At 37.5% G+C, this 21,415-nt stretch overlaps 1 protein-coding gene, 1 non-coding gene and 1 pseudogene across 2 annotated transcripts in view; all 3 read right to left on the minus strand.

The window, feature by feature from the left end:
* LOC144375737 (oxysterol-binding protein-related protein 11-like) overlaps window positions 1-21,415 on the minus strand; it is a 116,866-nt gene that overhangs the window by 92,631 nt on the left and 2,820 nt on the right. The window contains 4 exon segments of the mRNA XM_078041170.1: window positions 1,699-1,746; window positions 8,014-8,163; window positions 8,238-8,373; window positions 11,904-12,025. Of these exon segments, the coding sequence (XP_077897296.1) occupies window positions 1,699-1,746; window positions 8,014-8,163; window positions 8,238-8,373; window positions 11,904-12,025 (456 nt within the window).
* Window positions 352-458, minus strand: LOC144376555 (U6 spliceosomal RNA). Its single transcript, XR_013437140.1, has one exon. It is a non-coding gene; the product is annotated as a U6 spliceosomal RNA (small nuclear RNA).
* On the minus strand, window positions 8,380-10,697 carry LOC144376376 (poly(rC)-binding protein 2 pseudogene; annotated as a pseudogene).

Raw genomic sequence — 21,415 nt, forward strand, 5'->3', positions numbered from 1 at the left:
TTTTTTTTTGCAAGCAATAGAATTTTATTTAAAAATTCATAACATAAAGCCAGGTATGGTGGTGCATGCCTGTAATCCCAGAGGCTCAGGAAGCTGAGACAGGAGGATCACAACTTTAAGGCCAGCCTCAGCAACTCAGCAAGGTCCTAAGCAACTAAGCAAAACCTGTCTCAAAAAATAAACAGGGATGGGGAGGTGGCTCAGTAGTTAAGCACCCCTGGGTTCAATCCCTGGTACAAAAAAAAAAAAGAAAAGAAAAATTATAACATAGAATATTGCTTCCATAACAATGCAAAGAAACTTATCCAGAATTCGTTGTCAACATTCATACAGTGTCACTTCAATTATATAAAAACCATGGAATGCTTCATGAATTAATATATCATCTTTAGGCAGGGGCCATGCTAATCTTCTCTGTAATATTTCAATTTTAGCATATATGCTGCCAAAATGAGCATCAGGTTGAATATCTCTTATCTGAAATGCTTGGGACCAAAAGTCTAGATTTTGGAGTTTTTTGAGATGTTGGAATATTTTTCATAGACTACTGGTTGAACATCCCTCATCTCAAAACACAAACTAGCCAAGTGTGGTGGCTCACGCCTATAATCCCAGTGGCTTGGGAAGCTGAGGCAGGAGGATTGTGATTCAAAGCCAGCCTCAACAAAAGCAAGGCACTAAGCAACTCAGTGAGACCCTGTCTCTAAATAAACATACAAAAGAGGGCTAGGGAGTGGCTCAGTGGTTGAGTGCCCCTGGGTTAAATCCCCAGTACCAAAAAAAAATTAATAATAATAATCCAAACTATTCCTAAATCCAAAACGTATTGAGTGGGCATCACTCAAATGGATTTTGAAGCATTTCAGATTTCAGACTACTTTGAATTTCAGATTTTCAGATTACTTTAAATTTCAGATTTTCAGGTTACGATTGTGCAATCTGAATTATGTAAATTTATATTATATTATCTACCTACCTTCTCAGGTTACAAGAGACATAAAACTTTTAAAAGCTTTTAACCTACAATAGATTTCTTTGGGGAAAGATTTGGAGAGCAGAGTAGATTAGGGTGGCCATCTCACCACCACAATACCCCTCAATTTTCAGATAACAATCTCATTTCAAAACATTAATTCTAAACTTGAAGAAAACTAAATACGCATTTATCACTTAAGAGATGCTCTTTCAAAATGATACCTATATCGGTTTCAAACTGGCCACCATGTCCCAACTGACAGAAGCAGCATGACCAAAAACTCATCTTTTAGTTTACTCATGTGGAAAAATCCAAGCTAGACTCTTGAGAAGTACCATTCACTGGTATTAGTGATCAATTGCCGGAGGCAGGGGTGCACGTGGAAATGGTCAGGAAAGAGAAAAGAAAAAGATGTAAAAGTATGTTTATACTGTGGGGGAAAAATTTATAGTCTGTATTTAGATTACTGCTTCAAAATGCTCTTATCTAATAAAATTAAATTAATAAATTTGACCATTATAGTCCAACTAGTAACAAAAATTACATAAATCAAAAGTGAATTGTGGTGTTTCTTTTTGAAAAGCTTATCAATGATATTAGATGCAAAGATGATTTCTGACATTTATTCATTCAAAAAATTAACCCACTACCCATTAAGAGTATAGCATTGTGCTAGAAACTGTAAAGAAATACAGCAAATTACTTCATACAAATATACTTACCTTCAGCTGAAACCCAGTTTCATTCACAGTTTCCTTCCAGTTACCTTCCTAAAAATTAAAGTTAATTTTAAAAACCATTACTGCAAAGCAAAACAATACATAAAAAAATTCAAAAATAATTCAGTATTATTTTGTTCTTATTTCAAGGGAAATGGTAAAGAAAAGTTTACAAAAAATCTTTCATTATAAAATTAAACATAAGAGACTGGAGTTGTAGCTCAGTGGTAGAGCGCTTGCCTAGCATGTGTCAGGCACTGGGTTCAATCCACAGCACCACATAAAACGAAATAAATAAAATAAAGGTATTGTGTCCATCTACAACTAAAACAAAATTTTTTAATTAAACATATAGTTCAGATTTCAAAAGATAAAACAGAATTTGGACCCAAGATTTTAGAGATTAGGGCTTCAAAAAACTGATGACTAATTTTGATATCATTTAAGTGATACCAAAAGTAGTATCTTCACTTAAGTATAAAAATGCTAACCAAGCTGGGCATAGTGGCACACGCCTGTAATCCCAGCGGCTGGGGAGGCTGAGACAGGAGAATCTCGAGTTCAAGGCCAGCCTCAGCAATCATGAGGCACTAAGCAAATCAGTGAGACCCTGTCTCTAAATAAAATACAAAATAGGGTTGGGATGTGGCTCAGTTATTGAGTATCCGTGAGTTCATTCCATGGTGCAAAAAAAAAAAAAAAAAGCTAACCAAAAGAATACTGCAATTGAATAATAAACAATTCAATAAATCCAAACCCAACCCAATAAATTGCACATAAAAACCTGCTCCAAAAACATCTTTAAAAATAAGCATTATAACCATATACTTTGTATACAACCAGAGATATAAAAAATTGTGCTCTTTATGTGTAATATGAATCATTTGTAATGCATTCTGTTGTCATTTATTTTTAAAAATCAAATAAAAATTGGGGAAAAAATAAGCATTATAATCAAGAGTGGTGTCTCAAACCTTTTTTTTCCAGTGATTCTGCAGGCTGAGAGAGGAGGACTTCGTTTGAATTTAGCCTCAGCAAATTTAGTGAGACCCCAAGCAACTTAGGAAAATTCCATTTCAAAATAAACAATAACAAGAGCTGGCTCATGCCTATAATCCTAGAGGCTTAGGCTGCTGAGGCAGGATTGTAGGTTCGAAGCCAGCCTCAGGAACTTACTGAGGCTCTAAACAACTTAGTAAGACCTTGCTTCAAAATAAAAAATAAAAAGGGCTGGTAATGTGGCTCAGTGGTTATGCATCCTTGTGTTTAATCCCTCATACCCAAATTAAAAAAAAAAAAAAGAGCTGGGTATGCCTCAGTGATCAAGCACCCCTGGGTTCCATCCCCAGTACAAATAAATAAATGAATAAATAAGCATTCTAGGTGGTGCATACCTGTAATCTCAGCAACTCGAAAGGCTAACATGAAGGGGTGTGTGTGTGTGTGTGTGTGTGTGTGTGTTCAAGATAGTGGAATAAGAAGGGGTCATGTTCCTGGCTGCTCCATAGTGAAACCAAGAAAACAAACAGGCAGCTTCCCAGCAAAGTGGGTGAACAAACAAACAAAAAAAAAAGCAGGGGGACTTTACTGGAATTTAAAACTAGACATTCAAAGCAGACTGGGGACACAGGAAGTTGGATATAATAAAATAAGGAAGAAATCCCTAGAGGCATAGTCGCTTCAGCAACTGAGCCAAAAGCACCAGCCACAGTTGTGGAGGGATAAGAAAATTAAAGGAACCCGCATTTTGGGGAGGCTTGAGGCGTGTACAGAGCATTTAGAGATCAAGGGCATTGCCCAGCAAACCTGAAAGATGTGCCGCACAATATCTGTGTGTGGAGAAAGAAGCCACCATCTTTCCAGGAAGAGTGTAGAAGACAAAGGAAGGAACCATTTTGCAGCCACTGCAGGGCTCACACCCGAGGGGGCCCATTCTTGGCAAAACTGAGTTTGGCCCAAAATACAGGCCTGGTAAACATACACTGCACAAAATAAAGTGTGCTTAAGTGACCAAGAGAAAAATCAAACGTGGAGAGAGTTTGACAAAGTCGACAACTGGTTGTGAAAACCTACTTGGCTCTATCCCTCCTCATATCCGACTGTTCACAAGACCTGCTGAGAGAGATTCATCTGGCTGGGAACTTGGAAGGGCACAAGCAGGAGAGATTCTCTTCTCTGGAGACTGAACTTGAGAGGAAATGTGGTCCGCAGGTGATGTAGGGGACTAAAAATTAGGTCCCCCAAAACACAAGTAGATTCCAGGGGAGATCCCTAGAGTACAGTATTTGAGCGTGGACCTGCAAGTACTGGGTGCTGGAGGTGCTGATTTAAAATCTCCAGAACAACTGGCGATCAGCAAAGAGCCTGGAACCCACCTAAACCTAAACCCTGCCTCCAGGAACTCTACCTACTGGATTACATCTCTCATTCTAGCAATAAAGAGGGTGGAGCATCAGCTCCAGATTATCCCACCTAAAACTGCTGACAAGAGAAGCTGAAAATCTTTTGAATTCCAACGGAAAGAATTTTTTAACTTTTCATCAAGATCCTTTTTTTTTTTTTTAATTCTTTTTCTGTTTAATTGTGACCTTAATGGTACATGGACATTTATACATAATCATATTTGGCTTTTTTTCCCTCACTTCTAGCATTTTTGAAGCCAGCAATTTTTCATGGATTGTTTTTTTGTGAACCAGGACATTTGATTAGTATATTTTAGTTTTGTTTTATATTATTTTTATTTTCAATTTTTAAAAAAACACCTTACTTTATATGTTTTTTTTCTCCTGTTTCCCTTGATTCTCTTTTCCTCTGTTATCAGCCAATATCTATTGTTCTCTTTCACTCTTCATTTAATTTTTTTTTTTAATATTTATTTTTTAGTTTTTGGCGAACACAACATCTTTGTTTGTATGTGGTGCTGAGGATCGAACCCGGGCCGCACACATGCCATGCGAGCATGCTACCACTTGAGCCACATGCCCTGCCCTCTTCCTTTAATTTTTTACTTCTCTCTTCCTCATAATCATCACATCCTATATCACTTCTGTCCTTTTCCCTGTTCACCATTTGAAATTATAAACCCTTTTGCAAATTCACTGTTTTTATGGTAGGCAATAGCTGTTTATCATTTCTGTTTATTGTGATAATTAACATTGTAGATGTCATAGCAGGAATTATTTGGTTTAATGCTGTATATTGTTTGCATTGGTTGTTGTTATTATTTGTCTCCCCCTAAATGGTGAAGTACTGGAAACCTTTAGGGACATTATAAGTCCACAGGGTAGAAACTCTACTGCCTCAGATCCATACTGTTAAAGGGTAGACACACAAAAAACATTAAAAAGCAAGGGAACAAATCACCCCAAACAAGCCAAAATACTCCAGAACAGAATCCATTGACACACAGTGGAAGAAATGTCAGAGATTAGAATGTACATAGTTAAATTGATCTGCAAAGTAAAGGGCAGAATAAAAAATGAAACCAGAAAGAAACTACAGGAAGTGAAAGATCACTTCAATAAAGAAGCAGAGATGGGGGTGGGGGATGGGGGCAGAAATCCTTGAAATGGAGGAAACAATAGATCAAATTAAAAATTCAATAGAAAGCATTATAAACAGACTAGACCATTTGGAAGACAGAACCTCAGACAATGAAGACAAAACATAAAATCTTGAAAACAGAGTTGACCATGGAGAGATGTTAAGAAATCATGAATAGAACTTTCAAGAACTATAGGATAACATCAAAAGACCAAATTTGAGATTTATTGAGATAGATGAAGATGTGGAGATATAAACCAAAGGAATGAACAAATCTTTTCAATGAAAAAATATCAGAAAAATTTCCCAAACCTAAAGAATGAATGGAAAATCAAATACAAGAGGCTTACAGGACCCAAACCAAGCCATGTTATAATAAAAATGCCTTAGCATACAGAATAAGGATAGAATTTTAAAGGCTACAAGAGAAAAATATCAGAATACATATAGGGGGAAACCAATTCAGATCTCAGCTGATTTCACAACCAAGACCCTCAAAGCTATGAGGTTCTTAGTATAACATATGCCAAGCTCTGAAAGAAAATGAATGCCAACCAAGAATCCTATATCCAGCAAAATTAAGCTTCAGATTTGAAGATGAAATAAAAATCTTCTATGATAAACTAAAGAATTTGCAACAGAAAGCCTACACTACAGAATATTTTCAACAAAATACTCCATGAAGATGAAAGGAAAAAAAAAAGTGAAAACTGGCAAAGTGAGGAACTACACTAAAGGAATAGTTAATCAAAGGAGAAACAAATTCAAATTAAAAACTAGTAATGAACCCAAATGACCAGGAATATAAATCATATCTCAATAATAACCCTGAACATTAATGGCCTAAAGTCATCAATCAAAAGAAACAGACTGGCAGACTGGATTAAAAAACAAGACCTAACAACATGCTATCTCCAAAAGACTCACCTCATAGGCAAACACATCCACAGACCAAAGGTGAAAGGATGGGAAAAAACATGTCACTCACATGGATCGTGTAAATCAGCAGGGGTTTCTATCCTCAAATCAGATAAAGTAGACTTCAAGCCAAAGTTAATCAGAAGGGACAAAGAAGGCCATTTCATGCTGGGTGAGGGAATTATAGATCAATAATACATAACATCCGTACATATTTATGCCCCAAACAATAGAGCATTTACATACATCAAACCCTTCTCAATTTTAAGAATCAAACAGACCACAGCACAATAGTACTGGGTAACTTTAGCATGACTCTATTACCACTCGATAGATCCTGCAATAACTACATAAAGCTATAGAAGTAAAAAATACATTGACCCAGCAGCTCAGGAGGCTAAGACAGGAGGATCGAGAGTTCAAAGCTAGACTTAACAATAGTGAGGCGCTAAGCAACTCAGTGGGACCCTGTCTCTAAATAAAATACAAAATGGGGCTGAAGATGTGGCTCAGTGGCCAAGTACCCCTGAATTCAATCCCTGGTACCAAAAACAAACAAACAAACAAACCAATTGATAATTTAGACTTAACAGACATATATAGAATATTTCATCCATTAATGCCTGAATACATATTCTTCTCAGTAGCACACAGATCCTTCTCTAATATAGAGCATGTTATGTAAGCTATCACATAAGTTGGTATACAATTGTAATATTATCTTAGTATATTTTCAGCATCTGTAGGTTATTTTGATAGCTCCCTCTCCATTGATGTTAATTTTTGTGTTCTTGTTTTTTCTTGATGATACTGGTTTATGTTTTATCAACTTTTAGCTGTATTATTTCTTCTCTATTTCATATATTTCTACTCCTACTCTTATTTTTTCTTTCCTACTACATAATTTGAAGATAATTTGTTTTTCTTTTTTTTTGTTATACCTTCTTTCTAATACAAGTACTTTAAGTTATAAATGTTCATCTGAGTACTGTTACATCCCAGAGATCCTGATATTTTAAGCTTTGATTATCACTTAGTTCAAAGCACTTTTTAATTACTTTTCTTGTGCTTTCTTCCTTGACCTCTGAGATAAGCATGCCATTTAATTTTGAAATAGTTGACATGTGGGGTGAGGTGTATATCTATATATCTTAAGGTTTAATAAATCATTCAGGAAATACAGTTTGCATGATTTCAAATTAAAAACTTAAAAATTTTAATTTCAAATTAAAATGCTTTCTATATTGATTGTACTGGTTGCATACATGTCAAAATTGATCAAATTGAATATTTAAAATATGTACATTTTATTGTACTTTAATTTTATCTCAATAAAGCTATAGGGGAAAAAAAAGAGAGGCTAAGGAGAATTACAAGTTTGGGGTCAGCCTCAGCACTTAGCAAGACCCTAAGCAACATAGGCAGACCCCATATCAAAATAAAAAATTAAAAAAAAAAAAAGGCCTGAAGGTATAGCTCAGTGGTAAAGTGTCCCTGGGTTCAATTTCTGTACCAAAATAAAAGCATTCTACAGTTTAGCTGGCTGAGTTGGTGCATGCCTATAAGCCCAGCTATTTGGGAGGCTGGGGCAAGACGATCACAAGTTCAAGGCCAGCTCCTGCAATTCACTGAGACTCTGATTCAAAACATGTTTTTATTAAAAAGGTCTGGGGATGAAGCTCATTGATAGTGTTCTCACCTATCATGTGTGAAGCCCTGGGTTCAATCCCTAGTACCATCAAAAAAGAAAAAAGAAATAAACATTCTACATTTTTTATATAGGTGCATTATAATTTTACATATTAGTGGGATTTGTCATTAAAAAAAAGAAGTCAAATGAACATTTTAAAAAGATACCTGTGTTAAAAACAAATAGAAGATTTTGTCTCTACAAAGGATAGGATGTGAAGCAACTCTTAAGAGAAAGTTTTCTAAACCAATCCGTCGTCTTTCCACAAAATCCGGATCCATGTTGTCAGCAGAGAGTTTATGCCAAACAAATTCTGCCTAGGTAAATAAAACAATCATTAAGAAGAGTCTCAATGTATAGTACTTTTAACTACTGCCATCTTGCTTCTTACCCGTTTTTCTGGTAGAGGTGGCACAACAATATGTGGATAGTAAACTAAAAGGTAGTTTCTCAACAACTCAAACTCACTATATCTCCTCCACAGTGAGTCTGTTAGGACACTCTGACCATCAGCATGTTCAACTGACCTGAAAGGAATCAAAAAACATTTTTATTACTTTATAAAAATACATACACATAATCAAAACATCTCTAAAAAGTATACCTCTAAGTACTATTTGCTTCTATTTCCTAACTGCTTTTCAACCAGGCATTGAGTAAAGAACTTTTATGTATTTTTTCACTAATTTATCCAATAAAAGAAAGAGAGAAGCTTATAAAACTAAATATAGATCTCAGCATTAACAGCTGAACAGAAAAAGAAATTAAAACGCTTTAATTAAAAAATCATGAGTGGAAGATAAAGTATGTAGAAACTGAAAATTTACAAACTATTTAAAACCTGGAATTGCTGACTGTTCGGAAACTACGCAGATGGATTATGGGTGTTGGTGAACAGCAGAAAGGGATTATGGATGAATCTGCATTGTTCTAGCTACTCCCCATGCCACCCGTCTCCGAAGAAAGCCTGACTTTGATTAAATACTGAGCCAGGTTAATGCTGGCAGCAGATCCAGTGACAGTAACCTGCCTATCAGTGGATCCTTCCACTGGGTTCACAATTTTGATCTGTGCCAGATATCTGACAGATCTCATTGATTTTGGTGCCTTGATGCCAGATTATGCAGCCAGTCAAGTCGTTTGGAATGGTGAGTTCATGAGAAGTAGTCTGAGCAGATGAATCCAAAACTGCACTAAATCCAGTATTACCATGCGTCATAGAAAAATGTTGCATTGCCAACTGGTGCAGCTTGGTTAAATCTGGCTGTGGAATGGCATACTGTCTTTGAATGGTATAGGCTTCTGAGGTGGTCCCTCTAGGTCAGGATTGAGGAACATGGGGCAGGGTGGTGTGAAGAAAGCTTGTACTGTCACTGCCTGTGCTGTACCTGTCCTGACCTCCTGCAAAGATGACTAGAGAACTTGATGGCTTGGGCACGTATGGGATGGTCACACCCTTCGGGGTAGGGACTCTAAAATGACTGCACAGATCTGTTTGACACACTCAATGATGGATTGCAGAATGCCAGCAATAGTGATGGCCCACTCAGTTGAATTGGGGAACATATCCCCCGCCTCCTGGATTTGAACCCCTGTACTCTCTCATATTTCCTTAATCTTGCAGCCACCATTACCAATAAGAGAGCCACACTAGCAGGGACCACCAGCCTCAGAGTGACCAGGTCTACTGGCAACTGTGCTATTGGTCATAGAGCTGCTAATGTCCTCTTCCAGTTTGTCAAATGATCATCGCAAAGGCTTTGAAGATGGCATTAGTGGCTCCAACCAAAGTGATAATTCTCCTGGGGACAATTCCCTTCTAAGAGATTGATGCATGTATCACTCTCCTTGAGCATCTTCTCAACTGATTCTCCTTTCTTTCTGATGATACTGCAAACTTCCTTTCCATACATAAGTAGGCAAATAGTGAAAGTGACATTTAATCTACTTTCAATCACACCGGTGTCCATATCGAGAAGTGTTATCGGGAACTGGACTTCGAGTGGTCAAGTCTTTGGTCACTGGTGGGGGTGAAAGCCAAAAAATGGTGGGCAGCAGGTAGGAGGAAGAGGAGGAAAGGGGAAATGGGGGGATGCGGTGGCAGAGGGCACAGGCTGCATATGCTCCGGCTGCTGCTTCTGCTGGTCTGGGAGGACCTTCTCATTTTCTAATTATTTGCTTGACAATAATTTATTTGTCCTCCAAGAAATACACATATGCCACAATGTGCATAAAGACCCAGAGACTACATCAGTTTCAGAAATAAGTAAAATTTGAAAACATAGTTATCTCACTCTATGCTCAGAAAAATAGTTATTAAGTTTTTGGTTTTGTCTTTTTGATACAGGGTCTTGCTATGTTGCCCAGGAGGACCTCGAATTCCTGGACCCAAAGCAATCTTCCTGCCTCAGCTCCTGAATAGCTGGTACTACAGGTATGTACCATCACATCTGGCAATAGTTGCTTGCTTTTATTATTTATATATTAAGTTTATCACTAAATGTATTTAATTATGCATTAATAAAAAGGAAACAAAATATGAAATACAAAAGTGTACAAATGGCTTCTGTGGAAAAATATGGAACTATTAAAGCAAAACTCATCTTAAAGAGTTGACCTAAGCATTAGCTATAACAAACAACCATTCCAATCCAGGAAGTCAGGTAGGGTGGCACAGGCCTATAATTCCAGCGAATTTAGGAGATTGAAGCAGAGGGATCACAAGGTCAATGCCAGCCTGAGAAACTTAGTGAGACCTGCCTCAAAACAATTAAAAAAGGCCTGGGATATACAGCTCAGAGGTAGAGTGCTTGCCCAGCTTAAAGAAGGCCATAGGTCATCCCCAGCACACACACACACACAAAAAAAAAAACACACCAGAAATAAACAAAAAAAAACCCCACAAAACACAAGATAAAACAACAAAAAATTAATAAAAACAGATTTCTAACCCTAGCTGAAGAAATATTTGGGTTAATCTCAAGTTTCAAACTAGCTACCAACAAAACCTACATCTTACACTGGGCACAATGGTGCATGTCTGTAATCCCAGGGATTCCGGAAGCTAAGGCAGGAGGACTGCAAGTTCCAGGCCAGTCTCAAAAACATAGTAAGGCCCTAAGCAACTTAGTGAGACCCTGTCTCAAAAATAAAACTAAGCCAGGCGCGGGGCACATCTGTAATTCCAGCAGCTTGGGAGGCTGAGACAGAGGATCGCAAGTTTAAAGCCAGCCTCAGCAAAAAGTAGGGCACTAAGCAACCCAGTGAGACCCTGTCTGTAAATAAAATACAAAATCGGGCTGGGGATGTGGCTCAGTGAATGGTCAAGTACCTCTGAGTTCAATCCCTGGCACCCCCTCCCCCAAAGAAAGCTGGGGATATAACTCAATGGGAAATCATTCCTGGGTTCAATATCTTGCTAATAAATAAAGCCTATAACCAGCACACCTACAAGGCATGTAGAAAATGTGCATAACAAAAAAATTTTAAAAAGGAGCCAAGTGTGGTGTACATCTGTGATCCCAGCAACTTGGGAGGCTTAGACAGGAGGATTGCAAGTCTAAGACCAGCCTTGGCAACTTAGTGAGACCCTAATAAGAGCTTAGCGAGACCCTATCTCAAAAAATAAAAATTTTTTAAAAAGGAGTAGGGGGTTGGGGATATGGCTCAGTGGTTAAGTGCCCCTGGGTTCAATCCCCAGTACCTCTCCCAATAATGGTCATTTAAAGCAGGATCTACTCAGTGCAAAATGCCAAAACATAGGTAGGACTTCAGTGGACCCCCCAAACTACCCCATTTATCCAATCATGGAATGATTATTCAATAATACCTATACTATCTGTACATCTCCTATACCATCAGGGCCTTAGGTTCAATCCTCAGCATAAAAAAAACAAAAACAAATCTTCCTATGAACAGGAACACACACAAAAACTTCAAAAGGAATTAAAAACCAGTGACTTTATCCTTACTCAATCTTATTCCACCAAACTTTAAACTAAAGCTACCAGAAAAAAAAGCTTTCTATCTAAACTTAAGTCTAATTCTCATCACCAACCTTGTTTCAATGAGGTAAGCAGTATATGTTTCTTGCATGTTCATGGCATTTCTTCCAGTTCGCTTTTCAGCCTCTGAAACACTGATTTCTATCTTCTTTAATCCAAAATTATTTTCTGTCATCTAGACAAAATGGAACAACAAAAAAACTTTAAGATGTTATTGAAAAGCCCACAGTTAATTTAATAAAACTCATCACTGGGGGCTGGGGATACAGCTCAGTTGGTCGAGTGCTCGCCTGGCATGTGCAAGGCCTTGGGTTCAATCCCCAGCACCACAAAACAAACAAACAAACAAAACAAAAAATCATTGGTATATATTTCTAGATAATTTGTTATATTCCTTAAGTTGTTAGAGATTGCTAAATGACAGCATCAAATGACAAGTACTTTTTATCAACATATTACATTAACTTTTTCAGAGGTATCTAAACGGGTAGCATACATTTATTAAAATTCAGACATTTCCTTTAAGTGGCCAAAAATAAGTCTATATACAAAAGTGTAAGAAAACATCTCAGGAGCTGGGGAGGTGGATCAAGCGGTAGCGCGCTCGCCTGGCATGCGTGCGGCCCGGGTTTGATCCTCAGCACCACATACAAACAAAGATGTTGTGTCCGCCGAAAACTAAAAAATAAATATTAATTCTCTCTCTCTCTCTCTTTTAAAAAAAAAAAGAAAAAAGAAAACATCTTAAAGACACATATACCGAAGATTCTAGGAAGATAGTAGAGCTGGAAGCACCAGGAATCTATCTTCCCATCTAGACAACATATACACTGGAAGACTGTGATATAAATATTTGGGAACTCTGGAGTCTGAAGATAGCTTACAACTTCCGGAGGAAGGCTTGGATAACAAAGTATAGTTAATTAAGATCAATTTCAGGTCTGTGCACATTGGTAGTGACCCATTCCACACTCTAGCCCTGTGGAAGACAGCTGTGCAGTGTTACCTAGAGTGGCTTGCATACAGCTTACAGGAGTCAAGGTGGGCAAAAACACATCATGTCCTCTACTGTTGGTTGCCTCTTCTAATTAGACAGGCACAAAAAGGTGGTGGCCACTGTTATTGAACATTCTCATACTGTTACAGCCTCCATCTGGCTTAAGTGACTTTTGTGGGGGACCCTTTATTTCTCCCCTCCATTTTTCTCTCTCTTAAAAGCTAAGTATTTGCTAAGAGCCACAGCCAAGTAATGTGCTGCATGGCATTTTTGGTTGAAAGGTGAGGCCAGCAAGCCACTGAGATGATATGATTATGTTAAGATCTGCATTCATATGGATATTGGACTCCTGCTGTCCACCTCGGCCTGCTATGGGACTTCTGGAGAGTTCCCATTGGATGGGGAAGTGCGGTAGGAGGGAATTCCGGAGGAGGAACTTCCTGTTGAACACAGAGCTACATCCCCAGGAGAACGCTGCGTGGGTCGGTAGGCAATCTTCCCGGGAGCATACGGGGCATTGGCAGCAGTTTCAAAAATAAAGTTTGTTCCTGCTTGAGTGGCTCGTGATTTTGTGCCCAGCCAGACTGAGGCAAATATTAAAACACCTGGAGATTCAAAAATAACTGGATATGTGTGGAAAATTAGAAAGTGACCACAAATATGCAGGGAAAAGATCAGGCTCTGAAAAAAACTATCAAGACTTTAAATTTACATATCAGACTGATCTTTGGCACACAGCCTATAAGGAAAAAAAAACCTCAAAATAATAACAAGTAACAGCAAATTCTGTGGTAGGAGAATATGATTTCCAGAGATACCACATTTTTAGATTCAAAGGTCCTGTTTTCAACAACACAGAAAAAAAAATCACAAGGCATACAAAGAATCAGTAAAGTAAAGCTGGGAATGTAGCTCAGTTATAGAATGTTTGCCTAGGATGCAAAAGGCACTGGGTTCAATTCCCAGTACCACCAAAAAAAAAAAAAAATTTGCAGTGGCACATGCCTGTAATCCCAGTGGCTTGGGAGGCTGAGGTAGGAGGATCACAAGTTCAAAGCCAGCCTCAGCAAAAGCAAGGTGCTAAGCAACTCAATGAGACCCTGAATCTCTAAATAATATAAGAAATAGGGCTGGGATGTGGCTCAGTGGTCGAATGCCCCTAAGTTCAATCGCAGTATACACCCCCCCCAAAAAAAAAACACAACCCAAAGCATAAAAATTATAAAGTCACTAGGGATGTGACTCAATAACAGTACTGTCTTGCCAGAATTTGAATACCATCGCTGCTACACATTAGCTGTGTAACTCTGGACAAATTATCAAACCTCTCTGCCTCAGTTTCCTCATCTGTAAAATGGAAACAACAGCACCTAAAATGAACTGAATGTTATGTCCCTCAAAACTCCTATGCTGAAATCCTAACCCCCAAAATAATGGTATTAAGAAGTAAGGTCTTTGGAATTTTATTATGGCAGTACAAACAAGACAGTACCTAACTCAACAGTCACTGAGAACATTTAATGAGTCTATGTATGAAAAGAGTTTTGAAAGTTGCCTGGCATGTAGCTCCATATTACCAATTAGCCAACATTTGCTTAAGTTTTTCTAACTTTCTTTTTTTTTTTTGGTACAGGGGCACTTGAACACAGAGCTACATCCCCAGTCCTTTTTCCTTTTGAGACAGGTTCTCACTAGGTTACTGAGGGTCTTGCTAAATTGCCAAGGTAGGTCTCAAACTTGCGATCCTCCTGCCAAAGCCTCCCAAGGCCCTGGGATTACAGGTATGTGTCATCATACCTGGTAAGTTTAAGTTTTTCTGATAATAAAAATAAATACAAGCTCAATATACAAAACCTGAAAATTGTAGTAAATATTTAAATAAATAGAGCTGGGTATGGTGGCACACATCTATAATCCCAGCTATTTGGAAGGCTGAGCAGATCACAAGTTTGAGGCCAGCCTAGGCAACTAAACAAGACCCGGTCTCAAATAAAAAATACAAAGGGCTGAGAATGTAGCTCATTGATAGTTCATCCCTGTTTAGTCCCTGGCACCATAAAAAAAAAGAAAAAAAAAAACCCAAAACAAAACTGAGTCACCTTCAAAAACATCGGAAAATCATCACTGAGCTAGAAAATAACTTTTAAAAAATTTCTTGAGCTGGGCATGGTGGCACCCACCTATAATCCCAGCAGCTTGGGAGGCTGAAGCAGGAGGATCACAAGTTCAAAGCCAGCCTCAGCAACTTAGCAAGGTCCTAAGCAACTAAATGAGATCTTATCTGAAAATGAAAGGAAAAACAGGAAAAAAAAAAAAAAAGAACTGTGGATGTGGATCAGTAATTAAACACCCTTGAATTCAACCCCTGGTAGAAAAAAATAATAATAAATTCAATAAAATAAAAATTTTCTGAGTATGATTTAATCATCTGCTGCTTAGCTTGCTTAACTGATATATTCTATAACTCTGCATGTGAGATTTCTGTTACTTAAAAGAAGAAAAGGGGGACTGGGGTTGTGGCTCATTGGTATTGCACTTGCCTCAAATGTGTAGGGCATTGGGTTTGATTCTCAGCACCATATATAAATAAAAAAAACATGAAGGTCCATCAACAACTGATATAAATAAAAATTTTTTAAAAAAAAGAAAGGTTTCTGGGGCTGGGGATATAACTCAGTTGGTAGAGTGTCCACCTTACATGCACAAGGCCCTGGATTCAATCCCAGCACCACCAAAAAAAAAAAAAAAAAGAGGAAATGTTTCTTTTAGTTCACAGTTTTGGAAGTTCTAGTCCCTGTAGCAAGGCAGCACATCATGGATGAAAGTGCATAAAGGAACAAAACTGCATAATAGCAGCAAGGAAGCAAAGAGAAAGAAGAGGGCTAAGGTCTCAATATCCCCTTCAAGGGCATGTTCTTAATGACTCAACTTTATTTCAATAGGCCCCATCTCCACCAGCTGCCAATAGTGCCATAGGCTGGGGAACAAGCATTTAACACATAATCCCTAAAATGTTGGGTCCAAACTACAGCACTAGGCCTATAAATTTTCTCCCCTCTTTTTGTATTATCCTCACCCTCAGAATACCTCAAACCTATTTATAGTTCTGGTCTACTCAGTTCTCTGAGTCAGTCAGAGAAGGTGCTAATTGTGCACTGGAATTTTTAAGTACTCTGCTCCATGAGCACTTGCAGGCTTAAAAAATTCAGTTACGAATTCCTTAGGCAATGGTTCTCCTCTGGCAAATTCCATAAGCCCCACCCTCCCTCTTAACTGTCAATTCAATGGAATCTTCCAGCCTGGAGGAGTATTCTCCTATTCCCTTGCTCTTTCCAATCCCTTCTGCTAGGGCTAATTACTACTTTCTTAGAGATTTGATTCCCCTCTCATTTTTTCCATTTTTCAAGTTATTTTAAGTAAAACTGACTATACTTTCAAAAATAAATGTACTCTTCCTCACAGGGAAATGTACAAAAGGAAATAACAGGAGATTTCTAATTAAACAATGGAAAAGAAAAGGATTTAAGACTCACACAAGGAAAAGAATACAGAAAAAGCCACAGCAGAGTTTCAAGAATGATGATTGCTGAGACAGAAGACCAGAAGTCTCATGACTCCTAGGCAGTGTTCCACCACCCTTTAGAACATGGTGATTGTCCAATCTGCAAAGTTAAAAATAAGGCTGATACAGCAAACTTCTGGCACTGAACACTCAGATAGTTTTGTAAATAGATCAACACATCTTCTATAGCTTCTATTTCCTTCTCTAAATTGCAACTTAAGCATAATTACACTAAAAACCTTAAAACACAGTACTGGAACAACTTACAAGACTAATTTAAAGTTTCCTTCCTTCCTACCTTCCTTCCCTCTGTCCTTCCTTCCTTTTTAGAGAAACAAAATGGCTTAATGGAAAGAGCACTAATTTAATTCCAGTCAAGCTACTAACAAGCCTCTAACCTTGGCCAAACTACTCTCTGAGCTTTTGATTCCTCACTTTCCTACTGGGGGTAATTTTGAGAATTTAGTGAAAAGTAGAGCCCCACTCTACAGAACCCTCATAAATAAAAAATCCAACTTCCCTTTCTACTCAGCCCACAGTCCTATCAATAACAATAGCCCAAGGCTATAAAACTATTGAAATTTTGCTCAACTAGAGATAGATTAAATGGAATAGAGGATGAAAAAGAGGAAAGAGTTTAGATAATCCTTAAAGTTTCTAGTTTTTTGAAACGGGATTGAATAAATGAGTGTTTAAACAGATAATACAAAATTTCTGTCCAAATGTCTTACGGTTTGTTTTTTTATTCTTCCCTCTCCGTACTAGGGATTGAACACAGGGGCACTTTATCACTGAGCTACATCCCCAGTCTTTTTTTACTTTTTGAGACAGAATCTTGCTAAGTTGCTGGGGCTAGCCTCAAATTTATGATCCTGCGTCCTCAGACTCTGGAGTGGCTTAATGATATGTACCACTATGCCCATCTGGCTTGTACTTCTTCATGAATCACTAACTTAAAGAGCTATTTTAGGAACCTCCATAAGTTAGGGTCACCAATGGATAGCTTCTTGTTACATATATTTTCAAATATTTTTCAAAAATGTCAGGAAATAATACATAAGTACAATGTCTTTTATAGGATAGCATCTCTGTACTTTCAAAAATAAACAGTTTTATTTAATTAATAAAAAAAATGCAGGGGCTAGGGCTGGGGATCAGTGTAGAGCACTCACCTAGCAAGTGTGAGGCACTGGGTTCGATTCTCATCACCACATAAAAATAAAATAATAAAATATAAAGATACTGTGCCCACCTATAACTAAAAAATAAATATAAAAAAATGCATTATTAAAGTTTTTTATTTTGGGGGGGTGCCAGGGATTAAATTAAGGAGCACTCAACCACTAAGCCACACCCTCTGTCTTATTTTTTATATTTATTTATAGACAGAGTCTCACTGAGTTGTTCAACACTTCACTTTTTGTTATGGCTGGCTCATCCTTCTGTCTCAGCCTCTGGAGCTGCTGGGCCGTGTCACCACAGTGTCCAGCTAAGTTATTTATTTTTAGTGTATTAATTTTTATTGACACATACTATTTATACATATTTATGAGGTACCATGTGGTGTTTAGATTCAGATATACATTGGTTTATATCACTTTTTGTTCTCAGGGGATTGAACACAGGGGCACTTTATCACTGAGCTACATCCCCAGTCTTTTTTTACTTTTTGAGACAGAATCTTGCTAATAATCATCATTATCATCATCTGTCAGGAGTGAGTGAGTTGGGGTCCCCCTTCTCCCTTCTTGAGGACCTCCTCAGATCCCTTCTCTGGTGACATAATCACTTTTTTTTTTTTTAATATTTTATTAGTTGTCAATGGACTTTATTTATTTATTTATATGTGGGTTTTGTTTTGTGATATGGGGGATTGAACCCAGGGATGCTACGCCACTGAGGTAGACCCCCAGCCCTTTGTGTTTTTTGAGACGGGTCTCAGTTACCCAGGCTGGTCTTGAACTTTAGATTTTCCCATCTCAGAATCCCAAAGAGTCGGAATTACAGGCTGTATGCCAGTACACCTGTCTTATGTGTGTGTGTGTCTGCCAACTCATTCTCTACCACTGAGCTACATCCTCAGTCCTACGATTGAGGAAGAGAGAAGAAATAGAATAGGTAGAAAGGAAATTAACAGGGAAAGGAAAAGAAACTAACTATAAATCTACAAAGTTCCACAAACATCCTCAACTTTCCTCAAGTCTGTTTTCTACCAGGCCTAAATTCTTAAAAAGCCCTTGAATTTTAGATTTTTGTGAGTACACATGATTAATGTCAACTACATTGTTGGTATTTTAAAAAGTTACTACTACCATGAACTTCCTTTCTTTAGATTAAATGAAGCCTAGGAAAAATACTGTTAGAGACTTGTCATCAGAGTATTTCCAAACATTAATAGATAATTGACTGGATGACAACAATCTGGAGATCCTGAAAGAACCAGACCACCATGGCCCACCTGTGCTCTATGATTAAGAGATCTGAGCTCACAAGGATAATGTCACACATACACATGAACTTCCCATGTTCACTATTTAGGGAGAGTCCAGGACCCCAAATGTGCATCTCACTCTAAATTACCTATACTCTTTCTCCCTTTGCTTGCTTTCCTAAGTAATTTCTTTGCTTTCTTAAACAAATCTTCATTTTTTTTTTTTTCTTTAAAAGTTTGTGCCTCCTTTGGGACCAGGATTGTAGCTCCGCATTACGGAACTTGCCTAACACATGTGAGGCACTGGGTTCAATCCTCAGCACCACATAAAAATAAATAAAGAAAATAAAGTTATTTAAAAAAAAAGTTTGTGCCTCTTTTTTAAAATTTTTATTTATTTATTTTTGCATTACACTTCTTAATACAACATTATATCATAATTTATCATATCTCTGATTATATATAAGGTATGTTGACACCAAATTCACATCTTCATAGTTTGTGTCTCGTTTGATGCAATCTGAAATTCCTTTCTATAGTATAAGTCAAGAATCTGAAAGGGGCCAGGAGAAGAAGGGTACACCCGTTATCCCAGCCACTCAGAGGCTAAAGCAGGCAGATTGTGAGTTCAAAACCAGTCTCAGCAACTTAGCAAAGCCCTAAGCAACTCAGTGAGATTCTGTCTCTAAATAAAATACAAAAAAGGCTGGCAATGTGGCTCAATAGTTAAGTGCCCCTGAGTTCAATCCCTGGTACCAAAATCATCATTATCATCATCTGTCAGGAGTGAGTGAGTTGGGGTCCCCCTTCTCCCTTCTTGAGGACCTCCTCAGATCCCTTCTCTGGTGACATAATCACTTCTTTTTTTTTTTTTTTTAATATTTTCTTAGTTGTCAATGGACTTTATTTATTTATTTATATGTGGTGTTGAGAATCTAACACAGTGCCTTATACATGCTAGGCAAGTGCTCTACCACTGACCCACTGTCCCACAGCCCCAGCCCAATAATCACTTCTCAGTTAACCCAGATAGTCTTTATGTTCTATACTATGATTTTATGTTAAATATTGACAACTTCTTATAAAATGATTAATAAAAATTTGTCATAATCAAAATTTAAGTGTCCATGATACTGCAAGAGACATAGGGCTAAATGAGGGGGTTTGATCCCCAGCATCATAAAAATAGAGGCAGAGACAGAAAGAGAGAAATAACCACAAGATTTAAAAACTATTTTATGGTTTTTTTCATATTTAAATGAGATCCTGACTACCCCACAAATAATTCTAAAATTATTATTTTATCTCAGGAGAAGATATAATGTAAACTTAATATTAAAACTCAATATAATAAGAAGGGTTGGGGATGTAGCCAAGTGGTAAAGAACCTGCCTAGAATGCTCAAGGCCCTTGGTTCAATTCCCAGTCAGTGGTAAAGAGTCAGGCATTACTAACGGGAGTATAAATTGTACAAGCACTTTGGAAAACAATCTGGTACTACCTGCTAGGGTTGAGCATCTTACCCTACAATCATCAATCCTGCAGTTCCACTCCTAAATGTATACTAGACTTTTGGATATAATACAATAAACGATATATAGGAGGAAGTTCATGGTAGTAGTAACTTTTTAAAATATCAAAAATTTCATTATTCCAATGTCCATAAGAAGAGATAAATTAACTGTGGAACACCTATAAAATGGCATACTACAGAGCCACAAACATAAACAAAGTAAGCCATATTTTAGAGGAATCCTCAAAGAAAGGATGCCATTGAAAAAAATGTTCTGTTTATGTAAAATTTAAAATCTGATAAAACTAAACAATCCACTGTTTAGAGAAAAATATGGTAACATTATAAGGAAAGCAAAAGAATTATTAATACAAGATTCAGAATACTGGTTACCTCTATGATGGTAATCCAGGAGAACATGTGGGGACTTCAAAAGAATTGTTTTGTGAAAGCTGATTTGCATTACTAATATACTTCACAATAAAAATGATTGAACAAAAATAGAAAAATTAAGTCACAGGTGAGAACCTGCACAAAAATTATTTAAAAACTACTACTAATTATTTAAGCATTACAAATACACACACTTTTCTCATATTTAAATGAGATCCTGACTACTCCACAAATAATTCTAAAATTATTATTTTATCTTAGGAGAAGATAAAATGTAAACTTAATATTAAAACTCAATTGGGCTGGGGATGTGGCTCAAGCGGTAGCGCGCTCGCCTGGCATGCGTGCAGCCCGGGTTCGACCCTCAGCACCACATACAAACAAAGATGTTGTGTCCGCCGAAAACTGAAAAATAAATACTGAAATTCTCTCTCTCCCTCTCCCTCCCTCCCTCCCCCCCCTCTCTCAAACAAAATAAAACAAAACAAAACAAAACAAAACTCAATAAGAAGGGTTGGGGATGTAGTTCATGGTAGAGAGCCTGCCTAGAATGCTCAAGGCCCTTGGTTCAATCCCCAGTACCATATACACAAAAACATTAAGAACAAAACAAACAAAAACCAATTCAACCATAATAAAACAACGTAATTAAAACGAAAGGCACACTTC

Source organism: Ictidomys tridecemlineatus, chromosome 3 (genome assembly GCF_052094955.1).
Source record: "Ictidomys tridecemlineatus isolate mIctTri1 chromosome 3, mIctTri1.hap1, whole genome shotgun sequence".
Lineage (NCBI taxonomy): Eukaryota > Metazoa > Chordata > Mammalia > Rodentia > Sciuridae > Ictidomys > Ictidomys tridecemlineatus.